At 32.1% G+C, this 19196-nt stretch overlaps 4 protein-coding genes across 7 annotated transcripts; 2 read left to right on the forward strand and 2 right to left on the reverse strand.

The window, feature by feature from the left end:
• Positions 1-1003: 1003 nt before the first annotated feature.
• LOC130665683 (diacylglycerol lipase-beta-like) lies at positions 1004-7223 on the forward strand. Of its 2 annotated transcripts, none has more exons than XM_057466174.1 (13): positions 1004-1757; positions 3072-3170; positions 3281-3493; positions 3592-3914; positions 5009-5152; positions 5221-5513; positions 5605-5748; positions 5829-5940; positions 6052-6144; positions 6274-6428; positions 6494-6643; positions 6852-6967; positions 7043-7223. In XM_057466174.1, the coding sequence occupies exons 2-13, from the start codon at positions 3076-3078 to the stop codon at positions 7221-7223; spliced, it is 2019 nt and encodes a 672-aa protein (XP_057322157.1). In that variant the 5' UTR covers positions 1004-1757; positions 3072-3075. The 2 variants fall into 2 exon arrangements, with proteins under 2 accessions (XP_057322157.1, XP_057322156.1); XM_057466173.1 differs by lacking the exon at positions 1004-1757 and adding an exon at positions 2938-2963.
• A 262-nt stretch (positions 7224-7485) lies between these two features.
• Positions 7486-11083, reverse strand: LOC130665687 (RNA polymerase I-specific transcription initiation factor RRN3). The gene is made up of 7 exons (XM_057466181.1): positions 10875-11083; positions 10564-10773; positions 10167-10492; positions 9925-10077; positions 8257-8715; positions 8001-8179; positions 7486-7934 (listed from the first exon to the last, which is right to left on the reverse strand). Exons 2-7 carry the CDS (start codon positions 10771-10773, stop codon positions 7486-7488), a joined length of 1776 nt encoding a protein of 591 aa, XP_057322164.1. The 5' UTR covers positions 10875-11083.
• A 111-nt stretch (positions 11084-11194) lies between these two features.
• LOC130665682 (translocation protein SEC63 homolog) lies at positions 11195-14539 on the forward strand. Of its 2 annotated transcripts, none has more exons than XM_057466171.1 (10): positions 11195-11349; positions 11427-11678; positions 11857-11959; positions 12029-12143; positions 12204-12309; positions 12383-12768; positions 12834-13062; positions 13135-13428; positions 13501-14297; positions 14370-14539. In XM_057466171.1, the coding sequence occupies exons 2-10, from the start codon at positions 11555-11557 to the stop codon at positions 14508-14510; spliced, it is 2295 nt and encodes a 764-aa protein (XP_057322154.1). In that variant the 5' UTR covers positions 11195-11349; positions 11427-11554; the 3' UTR covers positions 14511-14539. The 2 variants fall into 2 exon arrangements, with proteins under 2 accessions (XP_057322154.1, XP_057322155.1); XM_057466172.1 differs by having other exon boundaries at positions 11249-11354.
• Positions 14540-15392: 853 nt separating this feature from the next.
• LOC130665685 (inhibitor of nuclear factor kappa-B kinase subunit alpha-like) lies at positions 15393-19072 on the reverse strand. 2 transcript variants are annotated; one of them, XM_057466175.1, is made up of 11 exons: positions 18776-19072; positions 18500-18708; positions 18278-18436; positions 17252-17469; positions 17081-17185; positions 16888-17011; positions 16641-16820; positions 16373-16578; positions 15882-16301; positions 15607-15819; positions 15393-15543 (listed from the first exon to the last, which is right to left on the reverse strand). In XM_057466175.1, the coding sequence occupies exons 1-11, from the start codon at positions 18867-18869 to the stop codon at positions 15471-15473; spliced, it is 2001 nt and encodes a 666-aa protein (XP_057322158.1). In that variant the 5' UTR covers positions 18870-19072; the 3' UTR covers positions 15393-15470. The 2 variants fall into 2 exon arrangements, with proteins under 2 accessions (XP_057322158.1, XP_057322159.1); XM_057466176.1 differs by lacking the exon at positions 18776-19072 and having other exon boundaries at positions 18514-18697.
• Positions 19073-19196: the final 124 nt, after the last annotated feature.

Below are 19196 nucleotides of genomic sequence, written 5' to 3' on the forward strand. Positions count from 1 at the left end.
CACCACCTTCGTATCCTTATCCTTATCCTTATCCTCAACTTACTCCATAACTTTCCTGTGCATCAATTTTCCACATAACATTATTTGAATATTTTAAAATAAAAATATGTTAAAAAATCAATTGAATGATTTCAAGCTTCATACGCTTAAAAAAATACAAAAACAATTTTTTTTTATTTACTTTACATAAAACTTTAAGAAACATCAAATTCAAAGAAACTTTTTTATTCAACTCCCATCTCATCATCCAGACACTCATCCGACATTTATATATTTATTTATACAAACATCAATACATACATGTTGTAAATTAATTTGACGTTTTAATTAATAGCTGAATAAATAATAAGTTGATAAAAAAACGATATTTATAAAATTAAAAAACACAAATGTCTGGAGTAGACGATGAAAGGATGAGTCATTTGCAAAATATCGGGCAAAGTTCAAGATCTTTGAGGTAAAAAAATTTATTTCACAATTAACAAAAGGCTTATAAATAAATAAATACAAGACTTGTGAGAATAATGTGCAAATTTATTATTATTATTGTTTATATATGTTGTTAAGACATAAAGGCGGGTTTGGGGAAAGTGCATCGAAAAGTGTGTGAGGATGGAGGATAGAGGATGGAGTATGAAAGAAGGGATCAGTTGTGAGTAGAGGGTATTGCGGAGCAAGGTGAACAACTCTGCAAGTTGGTCGCGACGAATGCAACCCACTGCTTTTATATACTTAGTTATATACATATATATTTAAGGCATAGCTTAATACATTTGCTGACGAGGTTTTAACTTTGTAACATTATAACTAACGTCTGAGATTCTCTTTAAATTTTTATATCGCCATTCACTTAAAACTTTGTGTCCAAAACTCTCTTCTCTACTCAACACTTGTGCTAATGTGATTTATTATATTTATTTTGTGATAATTATTAACTATGTAACATTCAACTGCGTTTTAGTTTTTCCTCGCAAATCGGCTTTCCTCAATTATTTCTTTTCACAATTTGGAGTAAAAAAAAAATACTCCAAATTTTGAGATAATTAATTTTTAAAAAAAACGTTTTCCCAGAATAGACAACGCAAAAAAAAAAATATATAAGCCGTGGAATTTCCTGTGATTATCACGCCTAGTGATAGCGATGAAAAACCGGCTGCGCGTAACGGACGCGGTCTTAGGATTCGAATAACCGCAGTATTATACATTAACTTTTATATATATATTTTCCAAGGTATCAGTTATTTACATTAGGTTCAATACATCCATACCACCTGTACACTCTCACACCCCACACAGATTTAAATCTATAACGTTATAAAATTTTTTTAAATTTTCCTGTCGGTTTCTTCAGAGGCTTTTCTCGTACCGCTCTTTCAAAGATCTGTGGTACCCCATACACCTTACACACCTTACACAGTATACGCTGCGTACACACACCAGAGGTTTTAATCGGGATCGGTAACGGTGACGGCGACGGCGACGTTGACGTTGACGGCACTCTCCTCGTCCTTCCTTTCGCGCGATAACGCCTTGCGCGGTTCTATATACTCGACACTCTACACTACACCGTGTAGCATACCACACCGCGGCTGGTATATAATACTACTGTATATACACACCAAGTAGAGGAGCTTCATATCCAATTACACGCGCGAGTGATGAATAAGCTGAAGTAGTGACTCGAGAGACGAGTCAAGAGAAACAACTTTTGTTAGTCGAACGTGAATATTTTTTTTTTACTAAAAATATATTAGCCCGTAAGTAGATTTTTTTTTTTTTTACCTGAGTACTTAAAATAAAAAGTAATGAAGAAAAAAAATTTTATTACAAAATTTCGTTTATCATAAGATTTTATTTATTATTTTTTATTACAAGTAATTTTAATTATTATGGGAATAATAGAACAGATTTATTGTAAATGTATATATTTTTAAGTATTATGCAATTGTTATTACTGTTACTTGAATAAATTATAATGAAAAAGATACTGAGTGCGATGATGGAGACTGAGGACTTTCTCTCTCTCACAACTTTCTCTATAACAGTGACGTGGAAACTGTGTACTTTACCTACTCTTTTACATAGATACGACCGCGTGATTACACAAAAAATAGGAAAAAAAATAAAAAAATACTTGTCCTCTTTATTGTCTACTTGGTGAAATTTTTTTAAGCTGACCGTAGAATTTACAATTTTTATTTCACTCGGTAAAAAAAGTCTTTAGAAAAATAATTCAAGTTATGACTTTTTTTTATTAAGAATTCGGTCACATTCTTTTTATATTTTGTAATAAATAAATTTTAATTTATAACATAAACAATAAATTTTTTCTTTGTTTACTTGGACAAGTTATTTATTTATTTATTTATTTATCATTATAAAAAAAAATTAAATATTTATAACATCTCATAGACAACCAATCAAATTAACTTTACACACTTGCGTGATAAAACATCGCAATTAAATAAATAAAAAAAACAACAATTATCCTCTAGTGCGTCTGCTTATTATCCGTGACACTGACAATCCCATAAAAAATATAATTCATCATAAACAAATACGCAAATAATTTTTTTACTCGGAACTAAAAACTGCCTGTCATCAATATCATATCAGCAAACAATAATTACTTTTTTCAATCATCGATTGACACCTCAGTCATCGTAAATCACACACCGATTAAATAAATTCATACAAACAACAACTTGATCTTCTTCTGACAGTTACCACGTCAACGCTCGAAAAAATGCTTACGTAAATTAAACGGAACTTAATGAATATACAATTTTAAAATCTAATTATTGTAATTAAGTGAAAAAAAAATGACTAACACATAATACGTGCAACACCTTTTTATCAGCATAAATTTAATAGAAAAAGAACAAAAAATAAACAATCTCATTATATGTGTGCATGCTGCGAATTCAGTAGTTTTCATTCGAACCGTGACTGATGAAGAGAATGTAATCACGATCAGTACATTGCATAATATTTACAATTATTATAAATAATAATAATAATTACTGGGTAAAATTGAATATTTGATATTATTTTTTGACTTTTATTTAAAGAAAAATGCCTGCATTGCATCTGTTCGGTCGTAAATGGCTCGCAGCGACTGATGATCTCGTCTATCCAGGTCTTTTTGAAATTTTCATTCGTGTTGTTTGGTATTTATTTACTCTTATTATTTAACTGCTAATCACTTGCGTAATTTAAGTTTCAAGAATTAATTTTAAAATTAATAAGAAAATTTTCATTTCCTCGTTTTGATTTCCAGGTTTGTGTTGATAGGAATTGCATGCTTGAGATATTATGGAGAAACTTGGCAGTGCAAAGTCGGTGGTCAACTTGTACGTGTTTTTTTTGGCGGTGAATTAGTTATACTTGGTGTTGTTACCATTCTTGTTTTTATTATGGTCAATCACAGCGCACGAGGGTCTATTACTGATACTTATGCACGGAGATTTGTTGAGCCGCTTTTGACAGTCAAGTAAATTTTTTAAATTTTATCTACAAGCCGATCAATGGAGTATCGGAAAAATTTTTGATAATTTAAATTAATTAAATAATTAAAATAATTGAATATAGGGTCCTGCTGCTGGTTCCAGAAATTGCCTGGAATATACTGGGATCCCTTTGGGTACTAAGTGACCACGTCCAGTGCACAGACGAGCATTACACAATAACAGTGATCGAAGCCCTTGTGTTCTTTGACTGGGTGCTCATCGGGTTGGCGTTGCTCGGTCTCGCTCTTGTCTTCGATCCCCTCGGGTCTCTCACCTACTCTGACAAAGTTATCGAGGACTCGGTCGAGCACGGCAAGGTGTCGCGCATCTGGCTTCGCCGGTTCAAATTCTTATGGTGGATGCACCGAGACGAGAGTGCCACCGAGACATTCCAACATGTTGCTGGTGAGACATAGGTACATGATGCTCTCTCTAGTCCGACAGTCCTGATCCATCTAGCATTCGACTAATTTACTCTATTTCGTTTAATTGTTTATTTTATTTTTCATTAATTATAACACCGGCACACAAAAAAAAATAAGTTCTCTGTACTTTTGACGGGACCGATTTATTCCCATGTATTTTGACCAGCTGAATCCGAATCCGAGGTCCGTTTAACCCGTACACCCTCAGATTTTTAGAAAACTTTAAAAAACCTCAAAAATACACAAAAATCGATCGTTTTTTAAATTTATAAATTTTTTTAACCCTAACTAAGCATGATTTTTATGTATTTCGGTCCTCCACATACTAACCTGAAGTTTATTTAAAACATTAGCCATTTAAAGTTTGAGTAAATTCCAAAAAATTGCAAAAAAGCAAAAAAATTCTTAGTGTTGTGATGGAAAAAATTTTTTGAAGCATATTAAAATTTTTTTGTGTTTTAGGCCAAAATATTTTTTATATATATATCACAGATCGAACAATATGATTTCTTTTATTTATTTCGATTTAAAAAATGATTTTTGTTATACCAAATTTTATTTTTTTCGATTTTTTGGGAATTTTTGCCATTTATTTAAAATTTTAGAGATGTCTGAGCCATGGATGTTCGAGAATTATATGTGACAGATAAACATACATGAAAATAATTATTTATTTAGCCCTATAAAATTTTTTTCATCACAATACTAAGAATTTTTTTGCTTTTTTGCAATTTTTTGGGGTTTTTTGGAATTTACTCAGACTTTAAATGGCTAATGTTTTAAATAAACTTCAGGTTAGTATGTGGAGGACCGAAATACATAAAAATCATGCTTAGTTAGGGTTAAAAAAATTTATAAATTTAAAAAACGATCGATTTTTGTGTATTTTTGAGGTTTTTTAAAGTTTTCTAAAAATCTGAGGGTGTACGGGTTAAACGGACCTCGGATTCGGATTCAGCTGGTCAATATACATGGGAATAAATCGGTCCCGTCAAAAGTACAGAGAACTTATTTTTTTTTGTGTGCCGGTGTTATTTCAGTTGATAAAAAAAAAAATCTTGAACTTTTTTCCAGGACTACTGAGTGCGCTATTCAGAGGCACCGATTTAGTCCCATCAGATGTTGTCGCCGGATGCATTTTATTGCGAATACGTCAGAAACGTGAAACACTCGAGTTACGTCGCTTGAAAATTCTCGATCGTCCCGAGTATACAATTGGTAATTTTTTATCAATTAATCAATTATTGCTTAATAATAATGATAATGATAATAATAATAATTTGTAGATTCACGGATAATATTTACAAACACGCCAGCATGGATGTCACTAGAATGGGCTCATCATTACATGAAACTATCGATAGCATCGTACGGATGGCTATTTGTATTGTATCAAAACGCGTGTACAGGTTGTTGCAAATTGATTCCTCACATGAGTTGCTGCGGTTGCTCAACAAGACACCAGCCAATTGTTCTTGAGGACAATTGCTGTCTCTGTAGTCTCGCTGGCGTTAAATATCTTTCACAATTGTCTCAAGATGACATTCTTTTCGCATCTTTTCGCAATCATCTGTGCGAAGTACGTTATCTTTTTATTTTTTATTTTTTTCCTTCCCTTAATCATAATAATTTACCATAAAATTATTATCATTATTATTATTATTTTTCAGATTCCATTTTGTGTCGTCGCTGATCACAAAACCGCAAGTATCGTGATAGTAATCAGAGGTTCATTGTCATTGAGAGATCTTATTACTGACATTGCTGCCGCGTCTGATTCATTTGAACCTGAGGGTTTACCGCCCGGTAGTATGGTAACTTTTTATTTTTTATTTTTTTTTTTTTATAAATTTAATGTAAAAATGAACAAAGTAAAAGTAAATAAATTTTTTAGGCACACCGAGGAATGATTATTGGCGCAAAAATGCTTCTGAAACAACTGGACCAGCATAAAATACTCGAGAAAGCATTTGCGACATACCCCAATTACGGATTGACTGTAACAGGTAATCAATTTTATCTTGTGTTGTAATTCTTGATGAATTATTACAAAATAAATATCTATATACAAAATGAATGAGGTCTTTGAATAAATATTTTTTTTTATTTTTAAATAGGTCACAGTCTCGGTGCCGGCCTTGCTGTTCTTCTGGCATTACTTATACGTCCACGTTACCCCGATTTAAAAGTTTACGCTTTTGCAACTCCAGGTTATGTAAATTATAATTAATTATTAATCAAAATGGCTCGTAAGGAAGTTAATAAGCTAATTTTTTACGGCCCATTTCACGCAATAATAAAAAAGGCGGTAAAAGTTAATTTAAATTTTTAAACTGCAGCCGGATTGCTGAGCAGAGAAGCCGCTCGAGCGACTGAAGATTTCGTGCTGTCGGTCGGGTTAGGCGATGATCTAGTGATGCGACTGAGTGTCGACAGCATGGAAAACTTCAGAACATCTTTGCTGATCACTCTGCAGGCTTGCAGGTTACCCAAAGTAAGTACAGTATAATATTTTTCATAATAAACCCGGAGATAAGATTTAAAAATGACTCTTTTTAGTACCGAGTTGTGTTGAATGGATTTGGATACGCATTATTTGGAGTACCAGACAGAGATTTACACAGAACTTGGAGAAGTGGTAATACAATAAATTCAATACCTGGACAGTTACCGCTACTTGCTGGTGAAACTTCTGGTGTACGTCAATCGGTAATTTATTTTTGTTTTTTTAAATCTCGCGGGCATGAAAAACGCGCGCTTTGATATTCAAAAAAATTTACTTACAAGAGCAAGGATTTAATTAAAAAATATAAATTACTTTGATCTCGCGGCTTTATTTGAATACTTTGTAGAATAAATTAACAAATTTTATTTTTAAAAATATCATTAATTATTAGTATTTTTTTTTCTTTTTCAGGAAACAATGATCTTAGAACGTGATGTCACAAGGAGAAGATATTCTAAAGTAAGATTATACAATGCTGGTCGTATTCTTCATATTGCGCGTCTTAAATCTTCACAAGAAGATACTAGGTATAATTGCAATTACTTAATAATAATAATTATTATTTAAATATAAATTAACCAAAAAATCGAATGTTGTTTCAGTGATAAAAAATCAAAAAAAGACCAGCAGTATCAAATGCGATGGGCGCAGGCTGAAGACTTTATGGAACTTTCAGTAATGCCGCGAATGTTACTGGATCACTTACCAGAAAATTTAGAAATAGCACTAGGTACTCTATTGAAACAACAACAAGACCTACCGGTTTATTTAGATTCATCGTAATTAAATTAATTATTTAAAAAAAAAAAAAGGCCCTAACTATAGTTTTAGATATTAATTAAAACTAATAATTATTTATAAATCATACAAACAACTCACATTCCACACATTTTTGTACATTTAATTTTTATTTAAATAAAATTAATTTTTATAATAATTAACGATTTCATTATAAAATAAGCGGTAAGTCATCAAAGGCAGTAATTGATTGCACGAGTCTTTAATGACTTAATAAATTAAAATGACCTATCAATTAAAAACGAACTTACGCGTGTATAAATCCTGGAGATGAACTGTAAGAAAACTTGTCCCGGTGATAATTGAGTGAGTCTTGGGGATACGAAACGTCCATAAAGTCGTCGTCTTCGTCATTCTCTTGGTCATTACTGTCGGTCGTTGACAGCGAGGGGTTCAAGTCGACGCTGGAGCCTTGATAGTGCAGATAAATCGGGTCTATTTTTTGTGAGCTTCGGATTAAAACATAAGGATCGAATGGGAAAAATGTATCGAGCCATTTTACAAATCTGTTTGTTGTCTGTAGTACAGGTAAATTACTTCGGGAGTTGTGTTCCATTATTGAGTAACAGTAGGCCAATTGGTATGTTCGTGTTACTGCTGCGAAATGCTGAACTACTACCGGAAGACACACACGCAGTGGATTCAAACGACAGGAAATTATTTTTGTGAAATTTAATCCCTGGAGAAATAGTAGATCTAGAAAATAAAAATAAATATTGTCATTTATTTTCACTAATTTTTTTTTTTTTTTTAAGAACTTACTTTTTCTTGTGGACACAAGCTCTCGACTTCTAAACCCTACGATGTAAAAAACAGCTTGACATACTGAATAAAAAACCGTGTGTGCTCTGACGTCACTGTTTGCACTTTCGAGACTATCTTGGGCTGCGATGTAGCTGTGAATCCAATTAGTCATGTCTTGTAACAGTCCAGTTATTAAACTATTAAAAATAAAAAAAGCAATTATTTATATATGAATAATTTCATTAAAAAAATTATTTAAAAAAAATGAACTTACGTGATAGGAATAAAATTTCCACGTGCTAGTAAACTCGCGATATAAGAAACCGCGGACTGACGAATGATGGGCGCAACATTTGGATTGGATACTTTCTGCCAGAGCCAATTGAGAAAAGCTTCCGCGACGGCTGTTTTGAAGCTGCAGATGTAGAACATGATGAATTGCACGTGATGGGAGGCGTGGGTGTGCAAAACAACTTTTTCAAACGGCTGTAGAAGCTCAAAGTAAATTTTTTTAAGATTATCCTGGTCCAATTCGTCGTCCGGATGACAGTACTCGTATATATAAGTCATAAGTATGTCCATGCATATATCCAGAGTGTGCGCCAGCGGGTGATCCGAGTCAGCTTTGTCGGTTTCTTGGACCGAGTCTATTTTAAATACTTCTTCGTCCTCGTCTTTCTCGCGGTAATTTTCAATTTCCGTTCGCGGTACATTGACATCCAGGATTGTTAATCTGTAATCAAATATAAGTAATTAGTTATTTAAATATAATACATAAATATATGATATCGCGTGCCAAATGCCAAAAGAGCGTATAAAAATTATACGCCCTTTTGGCTTTAAAGAACCAAAAGGGCGTACAATATTTTTTTTTTATTATTGTTAACAGTGTATAGCATATTTATGCCTTTTACACTTCTTGCCTTTAATCGCAATCGCTACCTTTTTCTATTCCCTCCTCTTTTTCATGCGGCTGTGGACCGACTTGTGCTTCTGTACTGCATCATTACGTGATGCCCTATACCCCACCTTTTTGCCGTGGGAGTATAGCGGCAAAGGGAAACCACAGAGAAAACCTTTTGCCAGTACAGCTGTCATTTTTCGGAGCAGGTGAAGTTCCAGTGATCGATAAAATTTCCATTTTACCGATCACTGGCTCTTCAGTCCGCGCCTAGCGCACAGAGACGTCCGATCAAGCTCAATGCATGGCTAAGCGGTCACCCAGCCAAACAGTAACCACGCTCGGTGCTGCTTAACTTTGATGATCGCCCGAGCCACACATGAACCGATCGGCTGCCTCTGCCCCTTCAAAAGGGCGTACAATTTTTTTTTTGTGTCAATCGTTTTGTAGACATGTTCTAAGTCTAAAAATGAAAAAAAAATTTTCAAATTCAAAAGGGCGTATGTCTCAAACACTAGCTTTCCACCATACGATCCGCATGGCGTTGAATATAAGAACGAATATTGAACTTTATTATCTCTAGCTTATAATCATTAATTATTTGGGAATTTCCTAGTTGATTAAAAATTAAAGTTGATGATTATTTTAATTACATTAGACTGTCCAAGATGATGAAAAATTAAAGTTATTACCATCGAAAATGTTAACTTTTTCAAAAATTTTTTTCATAAAAACCTTCTCCGGACAATTTTGAAGACTGTTTTCCGAAATTTTTAAAAATCCTGATTTTTTTTTATACGCCCTTTTGGCTTTAGACCGACAATTTCCTAAAGCCAAAAGGGCGTACATCTTAAGATACGCCCTTTTGGCGTTAGTAAGTCAAATTTTTTTTTTTCTGAAGATCTTTACGTTTCGAGCGATTCTAAAAAGAATGGCAAAAAAAAATTTTTTTATACGCCCTTTTGGCATGGAACCCTATCTAACTGCTGTAATACGCCCTTTTGGCATTTGGCGCGCGATATGATATGATTATTTTATTACTTTTCGATTATTGTTGAGATTATTTCAGATCTCAGTTGCGGCGCGTATTCCATTATTTGTAATGAAAAATACAAATATACTTGATGTGAGTGTGCTGATTTTTTATAATAAGGATACAGTGTCCTTAAAGACTGTACCAATATTGTGCTTGACCTAAAACAATGAAAAAACAAATATAACGCTCATACTTTTATATTTTAACATTTGAATAAAAATTCTGGCTTAGTTATGAAGAAACTCACATGGGGACAATTTTCAAAAATTTAAAAATTACATTGTGGACATGATTCAGCTTAATGATGTCTTGCTCTCTAGGTTTACCGTCCTCCCATTCCTTGTCTTCATCACTGACTTTGAACAAACAGATCAGCTGGTCAATAACCAGCTTACAGTGATAAGAATGAACGCAAACCAAATCTTCTAGAAAAGCCTTGTAAGCATCAGTAGCTTCCTCACCGCGATCTGTCCAGTTTATTTTAACCAAAGCGTTCACCAAAAATGTGTGATCATTTCCCAGCAGTGATATACAAGGTCTTACTTCCTGGAGCAGCTCCACAAACTCATTGTCCTGCAAAATTTCTGAATTAGCACCGAAATTCAAACCCAATCATCAATTCATCAAGTGGTAAAATCCTATACCTTGATATTTGCATCCCTCAAAGTGCCGATAAGATTTTCATAAGACTTTCTCTCGATAGGAGACTGATAATTTAGAAGAATATTTTTTAAATTCTTGGGCAGCTGAAAATTTACACGATTTCTATTACTGGTGACGTTGGAGCTAGCAGTTTTTCCTTTCAAAATTGATGATATGGTCGTTGCTGTCGATCTTGATGACACCACAGACATCTGAAAAATTTATTTTATCATCGATATTCAAAATTGCGACTAAATATGCAAGCGGCATTGAGGTTATAAATTAACCGAGCAAAAAAAAATGTCATACATACCTTTTATAAATAAAATTGTCTCCGCTTATCAGTAAAATGAAAAATTTCTTCCTCTGATACCTTGACCACTAATCAAAATGATTACTTTGATAAATAGTACGATATTTTCCGCAATATTGTCACAGAGCACATGTTTTTATTTTAAATTTCCGAACGAGTCTGAACGTGTCAAAGTCTTTAAAGTGTTCACTTTCACCATCATTCAGAATTAAAAAATAAAAAACAATTTTATCATCCAGGGATCCAGATGTTATTTTACGTAATTTAAAATTCCAGTGACAGGTGTCACTGACTGACAGTTCCGCGCGTAAAAGTTAAAAAAAAAGCACATACACAAATATGTGGCATGTGTAGATTTGTAGAATTGAACTCCAAATGCTAAAGTCCTGGTAGCTGGTGCTGGTGCTGGAGTTGGTGCTGAGTTGGCAATCTTGATGCCCAAGTGTCTAATGTGTATATAAAATTTCAAGTCTAAGTAACGTAACCTGAATTTAAATATTTTTTATATTTATTATTATTATTAAAAATTTTAAATTTATTTTCAAACTGCAGGATCATCAGCAAGGACATAATCATTGTTGATAAATTTAACTGGACTGTCTACTGTGCACTGATGTACTTACGTGCTAAATTGTCAGTAAAATTATTTATAATAAATAAGGAAATAAAATAAAGTAACAATGGGCGGCCAAAAATTTCAATATGACGAAAGTGGCGGAACATTTTTCTATTTTTTATTATCATTCCTCGCCCTTATTCTCGTGCCAGGAACTTATTACCTCTGGCCACGCTGCCCTAAACCAGGTTAGTTTTTTACTCTATTTATTTTATGTCATTACTTGGTTTTAAAACAAATATAATTACAATTAATTATAATTATTATTATTATCAAGATCCACGAGTACGATAAATTAAATTACTCGTGACGCTGAACGGTAAAAATAATATTTAAAATATATAAAGTACCGTTTGTTGTTTTTAGATGCTGAGCAATTGTCAAGAGAATGTCATTGTCCTAGGTGTAAAAAGAAAAAAGAAATATTGTCATCAAATGACTTATGGAAGGCAACCAGAGCGCGTTTACTGTAAATTTTATTATAAATATTTTAATTTATAATTAAACTAAATAATTCATTAACTTTTTTTATTTACAGAAAAATTTTTATTATTTTATGTTGGGTCGCACTAGTATTTTTAGCTTACAAAGTTTCACAGTATGATGCTGAAATGGCTAATTTTGATCCTTATGAAATTCTTGGAGTCTCATCGGTAATTTAAATAATTTTATTTAATTATAAATCTTGATAATTAAAATTAATTAATTAATAGGGCGCATCTGAAAGAGAAATAAAAAGGGCGTATCGTAAATTATCGTTGATACTTCACCCTGACAAAGAAACTGGAGATGAAAAAGCATTTATGAAGCTAACAAAAGGTCATTATTTTAAATTATTATTATTGAATAAATTAAGTGATTGTATTAAAACTTTTTGGCTTAATTAAAACAGCTTACCAAGCGCTGACTGATGAAGAGGCTCGTAAAAACTGGGAAAAATACGGGAATCCAGATGGACCTGGTGCTATGAGCTTCGGAATCGCTCTGCCCTCGTGGATCGTCGAGAAAAAAAATTCGGTGTGGGTACTGGGTCTCTATGCGATGGTTTTCATGGTCGCGTTGCCTACAGTTGTCGGCATGTGGTGGTACAAGAGTATCCGGTACACCGGTGACCAAATTTTACTCGAGACAACTAAAATTTACTATGCGTTCTTCAATTCCCAACGGCTGACAACTTTGAAACGAGTTATTATGATTCTCGGCGCTTCTAGTGAGTTTTCAAAAGATTCTAATCCGGAAATAGTTATACGGCAGTCTGATAACGAAGAAGTACCTTCAGTAAGTAATTTAATAAATTCATTAATTATTAGTTAATTGGTTAATTAATTAATTATTTTTTTTAGCTGATGAAGAAAATTCAAAATTTAGGAGAGAAAAATAAAGAATTTCCACTGTGTCGTAATTATTCTCTGAAAGCGCGAGCTATTATTTACGCTCATTTATCGCGTATTCCATTAAATCCGGAGACACTGGAACAAGACCGTCAATATATTATTAAAAAATGTCCTTATTTAATTCAAGAAATGATCATGTGTGTCAATCAATTAATATTTCTGGCTTACAGTGGTCGCAGTAAGTTTCTAAAAAATTCAATAAATCGAAATTTTTTATTTAAAGTCAATTAATAAATTTATTTAATTTTAGTCGCGTGTCTACCGACGATCGAGACCATCGAGAATTGTATGAAATTAAGTCCGATGATAGTTCAAGGATTTTGGGAATTTACTAACCCGCTTTTACAATTACCGCACATTGAAGAGGAACATTTGAAACATTTTTCGGGTAAAAAACGCAAAATTAAGACACTCCAGCAGCTAGCACAATTAAAAGGTGATGAGAGGAGACAAATTTTACGTAATTTGACTGATGAACAGTACGAAGATGTTATGAGAGTACTTGGAAACATGCCTTATGTTGATTTTAAAGTTCAGTCAGAAGGTAAATTAATTTATAAATTTAATTTTGAGTTTAATTTAATTTTTACTAATGAGTTTTTATAATTTTTTCCAGTTATTGACGACGATAATCCAACGGTTTACACAGCGGAAGCTGTAGTTACGGTAACGGTAACTCTGTATCGCAAAGACATGCGTCATTTATTTGGCGACGAGTCAGTGAAAGAAAAAACGGTCGAAGATGACGAGGACAAGGACAGCAATAATGAGGAAGCAGAACCTTCGTCAGCGAAGTCGGCTCTCTGGCGTAAGCAGAAGAAAGGCACCAAGAAGACGCGCAATAAAAAACAGCAGCGAGTCACTAAGAAAACTCCGACAACAAAACAGCCGGTCAAGTCTGAAAAGTCACCGAACTCAAAAGAAGCTTCGGAGAGTGAAAAAACTAATCAGGAGAAAGACAAAGTTGAGAAGAGTGATAAGAATGAGAGTGATAAATTGGGCAGAGAGTCCAATGGAAGTGAGAGTGAAGCTGAGAGTGAAAAGAGCGAAGAGGAAACGGAGTCAAAGGCTGAAGAAAAGAAAGAGTCCTTTGAAGATGAGGATGACGATGAGTGGGAAAAATTCCAGCAGAGGATGAACAAGAGGGAAAAAGTGCTGGAGGGAAGGAGTAATTTGTCCCATGAAGTCCACTGTCCGCTCTTTCCTGATGTTAAGCAGGAGTACTGGTGGGTTTATATTTGCGATCGTAAGTCGCATACTTTAATTACCACGCCGGTTCATATTACCTCGCTGGTGGACAAGGAGGAGGTACAATTAAGATTCACGGCTCCCAGTTGGCCCAGAGTTTACACCTTCTCAGTTTGTTTGAGAAGTGATTCTTACTTAGGATTCTACCAGACCCAAGATATCAAGGTAATTTATTTTTTTTTATTATTGTTATCCAGGAATTGATTTTTTTAATAAAAATTTTTTGACATTTTTCAGCTGGATGTCAAAGAAGCGCCAGCAGTACCGACACAACATCCGCAGTGGGACATTTCCGACGAAGAAACTGCTGAAGAAGTTGACGTCGGCGATGAACATTCCGAGTACACGACTGACGAAGATGTCAGCGATAATGAATAATTAAACCAATTACAATAAAAAAAAAAAAACAGCATAATAATAATAACAATTAATGTATCTAATTATAAAATAAGCGTCAATTTTTATAAACAAAAGAAAAGTCTAAGAATATTACATCTCTCGTTTATAAAAAACGTGTGTAATCTCCACGTCCATTTTATTTATTTTATTATTTTTTTCATTCATTTTTTACTAGATCTTTTTATGTATAAAGTACATGGCAGAGATGGATAATGATAATAATTAATTATTAATTACTAAAATAAATAATTATTATATTAATAATAATATTAATAATAATTAATAATAAATATTTATAGTTTTAATGTGGATTATGAATGAATATGTGGGCATATGCTGCGTGCATAGTTTAATAAAATGGAATATAAATATATATATATATAGATATTATATACATTGACTACTTTTTTATGCTCTGAAATAAAAGTCAAGTTTCTATTTTTTTTTTACAGAGAAATTGATTTGACAAAAAATTAGAAAGTGTTTTTGTTAACTAAAAATTTAGACCGGTCATTAAATTACTCAGCTCGACGCGAGTCAGTTTGTTTTAAATATCAAATAAATTATGAACTACGTGAGTATATTTTATAAATTCTGTAAAGAAATTTATTAATTTTTGTTTATTTTTTTTTAGATAAATAAACTATTGTTTATAATAATTATCGTGTTGATGATAAATGAATTTAAAGGTAAGAAAACATAAAAAAAAAAAATTATTTAATTTATTCAATGGAAAATTATTTGTAGGAAGGAGACATGACATAGGTCGTGTGTTTACTTTTGTAAAAACTGATAAAAATGCAAACGTAAAATGGGGAGTGCGTCATTATGTTCCACGTAAAAATAATAATTAACTACTAATTAAATATATAAAAATATTTATTTTATTAATAACGATTTATAAATTTATTTTAAAAATTAACGTTCAATAAAATCGACTCAATTGTCTAGATTATTTAAATCTGCGTACTTTGTTTTCAATAAATCCATTTCTGTTACTAAACCTCCGAGCCTATAAATAATTTCATTTATTTTCAAATGGATTTTCAGTAAAATTTTATAAATAATTACTTACATGTTACTAATTAAAATGGAATTAAAAATCACAGCGTCTGTCTCATTGGCTGGAATATTTATTACACCGGAACAAGTGGGACTAGTTTCATTTAAATAATTTATTTCTTGTCTTATTTTACTCAATTCTTCATCATAATTTATTAAAAGTGCTTTGAATGACTTGAGAACTGTCTTCAATAGTGACAATTGCTTCGAAAACTGCTTGATATCGCTAAAAAAAAAGTACCGTTAGTTAAACAAACACTGCAATGGTAATTTAATTTGAAAACTCACTTTTTTGCATCAGTAAGCTGCTGATCGCGCAGTTTACTCTCGCGGATGTCCATAAATTTGTAAAATAACTGGACCATGTCTAGAGGCGAGCGCGATTTGTTGCGATCGGCGATCAGCCAGGTCTTGATTAAATGATACGCGTGATCCAGAGGTTCCTCGATGTCCTGCATCCAGTTTACGTCAGAAAAATTTCTCAACCGCTCGCTGTCTTTCACTAAGCCGTCGAACTGTTTCTTCATTTCTTTTTTCCCTTCAACAAAATTTGAAATTTTTTTTTTCAATTCTTTAAAGCTGCACTCGTATGAGGTATTTTTGATTAATTCTTCTGTTGATTCTAAACTGCTGACTAATTTTTCAGCACCGGAACTCAATTCCTGTATATCATTTCTTAGAGATTCGAGTTTTTTATCACACAAGTCTCTGGATAATTAAATATTCAAATAAATAATTGATAAAAAATATAAACTATTAATATACCAAGTAAAACTTACATCATTATACTTAATGCTAATATATAATTACGATATATTTCGATTTGTTGTCTGATGAAAAACATCATCGACCCATAATAACATTTTATTTCATGATAATTGACTTGCTTACGCGGTTGGACGATAACTTGGTCAATACATTTATAAAATTTTGGCTTTGATACATTATCGATAGACAGATCATCATTAAAAACCATGATAACGTCCTGCAAAAAAACATCCAAACAATAGTTTAATTATTTTTTACTAAAAAGTAAAAAATTCTTACGCTTCCATGCAGCGAAAATTTATCATCTAAAATATTTCCCATGGTGTCAGTCACTATTTGACTCTGAATACCAACAAGTTCTTTATGGAATATCAGCAACTTCATTTTATCAACGGTCACATCCGACTCGACGACAAAAGATTCAAATTTATAGAGCGGGACAATGAAAACATCAATAATCTGCAGATCAAACGATAAAAATTAACGATCAAATAAACAATAATGATTTCAAATGATTGAAACGAACCTTTTTGCTCAAAATTTCATTTAATTTCGTAAAAACGACAAGCTGATCGTCAATTTTTCCACGTTTACGTGGATCCCACTGCAGAACTAGACGAAACCATTCGACTAAATCATTTTTTATGCACCTGAAATAATTAATTTAATAATTTTATTGCTTCTGATTAAAAGTAAATTGAATAATTGACGACAATTACTTGGGAATAGTACACGGATCATCAATATCACTGTTAAATATTATTTTATCATCAACTTCGCGCGCTGAAATATCCACATATTTTTTTTTGCTGATTAAATCCATCCTAAAAAAAAAATTAAATATTTAAAAAATTAACTTTTTTATCTACGCAATAAAAATATTAAATTACCAAGTTTTGGTGATTTGCATATGAGGTAAAAATGGTCTGGTGCCAGTTATTATTTCATAAAATAATATACCAAGACTCCAGTAATCAACAGAACAACTGTAAGATTCCTTCCAAAGTAATTCTGGAGCCAAATAATTCAATGTCCCGACAATGGATGCTGATATGCTGGCATCACTCAGCTCTTTGGCGTATCCGAGATCAATTAACTTGTAAATAATCTAAGAAAAAAATATTTATTTCGTCATCATCGTCTAGGTTATCAGCAAAAGTACAAGATAATTAAAAACTAATTTACTATCTTTAATTTAAAACTAAGAAAAAAATTTGTTGTGACCTTGATATTTGCGATTTTTGACTATTGTGCTGCAATTTATACCGATATTACTAGTCAACAACAAATTAGATTACAAAGAAAGTTTAATGCTTTCGTTAGATACATATTTAGGATACCTAAGTACGAACATATAACGCCGTATTATACAAACTTGCGATGGTTGACATTGAAATCCAGGCGTGAGTTTTTCTTATCATGCCTAATTTATAAAGCTTTGTATCTAAATCAAAAACCACTAATTAGAAATGATTTATCCATTATAGAGCCTCATTTTCGCAGAGGCGATATTCGTCAAGATTATCTTGAGCTGCCTAATAGTCATAGTGCTAAATATGATAAGTCATTTCTGGTTAGTGCTATAAGAATTTGGGATAAATTACCAGCAAATTGTACACAACAACCAACTTTCTTGGAATTCCGTAAATCAAGTTATGAATATTTTTTGAGTAATAATAGCTGAATATTTTCCATTATTTGTGAGAATTATGATTTGATGATTGAATGATGATTGGGATGGAGACTTGATTGATTACTTTGTGTTAAATATGTTAAATAATTGTAAATTATCGCCATTATTAATTATACTAATGTACACTATATTATAAAATGTATTTGTTTTGGATGGCCGCAAGGAGTTACAACTTCATGGTCAATAAACAATAAATAATAATAATAATAATAATAATAATTACATTACTGCCTATTTGCTGCAGCACAATATTCTCTGGCTTCAGATCTCTGTGAGTTATCTTGTTCCCATGTAAATACTCGACTGCTGATGATATGTCGCGCATTATTTTCAAAGCTTCTGTACCTTTGATCCCGCAGCAATTCTCGCAGTTATTCAACAACTGAATAAAAAAACAACTAAATTAGCTTCTGCTGAGTAAATAATAAATAAAAAAAATACTTACACTGCGTAAATCACCTTTTGTACAAAACTCCATGCATAAAATTGGTAAATCATTAACTTTATTATTGTAACTAATTAATTGCTGAGGTAAATCTCTGGTATTAATTAAATTTTTGTGATTTAATTTATTCATTATATTGACTTCGTTTTCCCATCTCTCTTTTTGTTTAGCAGTTAAACTTTTTTTGTTTATATGGCACTTTTTTATTGCTGTAAAAAATTTTAAAAATTAATATTTAATATTTAATTAATAATTAATAATTAAATTTTAAATTACCTATGCGTTGATTATTATTTTCCCATAATTCTACTGTACCAAAAGCACCAGAGCCCAGTACTTTTACCCGAGACCATTCATTTTTTACTGACATAATTATTTAAATAATAGTAATTATTATTTATTTTTATTTATCAACTTGGACGCGGGAACTTAATCTAAATTTGAATTGTTATTATTACAGACATGACGTTTAAAAAAAATGGGATCAAGTTTTAAAATTTAAACTAAAATTTAATTTTCTTGGAACACTGGGATCAAATGACGAACACAATAATATTATGAATGAATAAGTCTGTAAATAAATACAAATGGCAGTTTTTTTTTTATGAATGATATCGCCTGAGCTGAGATCAGCGCACTCTGACGGTACTAAAATATTTGAATTAACCCGCCATCGATCAAACAATTTGTAAACTCA

This window comes from Microplitis mediator, chromosome 3 (assembly GCF_029852145.1).
Source record: "Microplitis mediator isolate UGA2020A chromosome 3, iyMicMedi2.1, whole genome shotgun sequence".
In the NCBI taxonomy this organism is placed as follows: Eukaryota; Metazoa; Arthropoda; class Insecta; order Hymenoptera; family Braconidae; genus Microplitis; species Microplitis mediator.

Excerpts from the sequence above, each read along its gene's own strand:
- LOC130665687 (XM_057466181.1), bottom strand. The coding sequence starts at position 10,773 with ATGTCTGTGGTGTCATCAAGATCGACAGCAACGACCATATCATCAATT. Across the intron at positions 8,716-9,924 it reads ATCTCAACAATAATCGAAAA|ATTAACAATCCTGGATGTCA; the intron begins GTAATAAAATAA and ends ATTTGATTACAG. Across the intron at positions 8,180-8,256 it reads GGAAATTTTATTCCTATCAC|TTTAATAACTGGACTGTTAC; the intron begins GTAAGTTCATTT and ends TATTTTTAATAG.
- LOC130665683 (XM_057466173.1), top strand. Across the intron at positions 3,171-3,280 it reads ATTTTCATTCGTGTTGTTTG|GTTTGTGTTGATAGGAATTG; the intron begins GTATTTATTTAC and ends TTTGATTTCCAG. Across the intron at positions 5,941-6,051 it reads TTACGGATTGACTGTAACAG|GTCACAGTCTCGGTGCCGGC; the intron begins GTAATCAATTTT and ends ATTTTTAAATAG.
- LOC130665682 (XM_057466171.1), top strand. The coding sequence starts at position 11,555 with ATGGGCGGCCAAAAATTTCAATATGACGAAAGTGGCGGAACATTTTTC. Across the intron at positions 11,679-11,856 it reads GCCACGCTGCCCTAAACCAG|ATGCTGAGCAATTGTCAAGA; the intron begins GTTAGTTTTTTA and ends TGTTGTTTTTAG. Across the intron at positions 13,063-13,134 it reads TCTGGCTTACAGTGGTCGCA|TCGCGTGTCTACCGACGATC; the intron begins GTAAGTTTCTAA and ends ATTTAATTTTAG.
- LOC130665685 (XM_057466175.1), bottom strand. The coding sequence starts at position 18,869 with ATGTCAGTAAAAAATGAATGGTCTCGGGTAAAAGTACTGGGCTCTGGT. Across the intron at positions 18,709-18,775 it reads AAATAATAATCAACGCATAG|CAATAAAAAAGTGCCATATA; the intron begins GTAATTTAAAAT and ends AATTTTTTACAG. Across the intron at positions 15,544-15,606 it reads TCCATTTTAATTAGTAACAT|GCTCGGAGGTTTAGTAACAG; the intron begins GTAAGTAATTAT and ends AATTATTTATAG.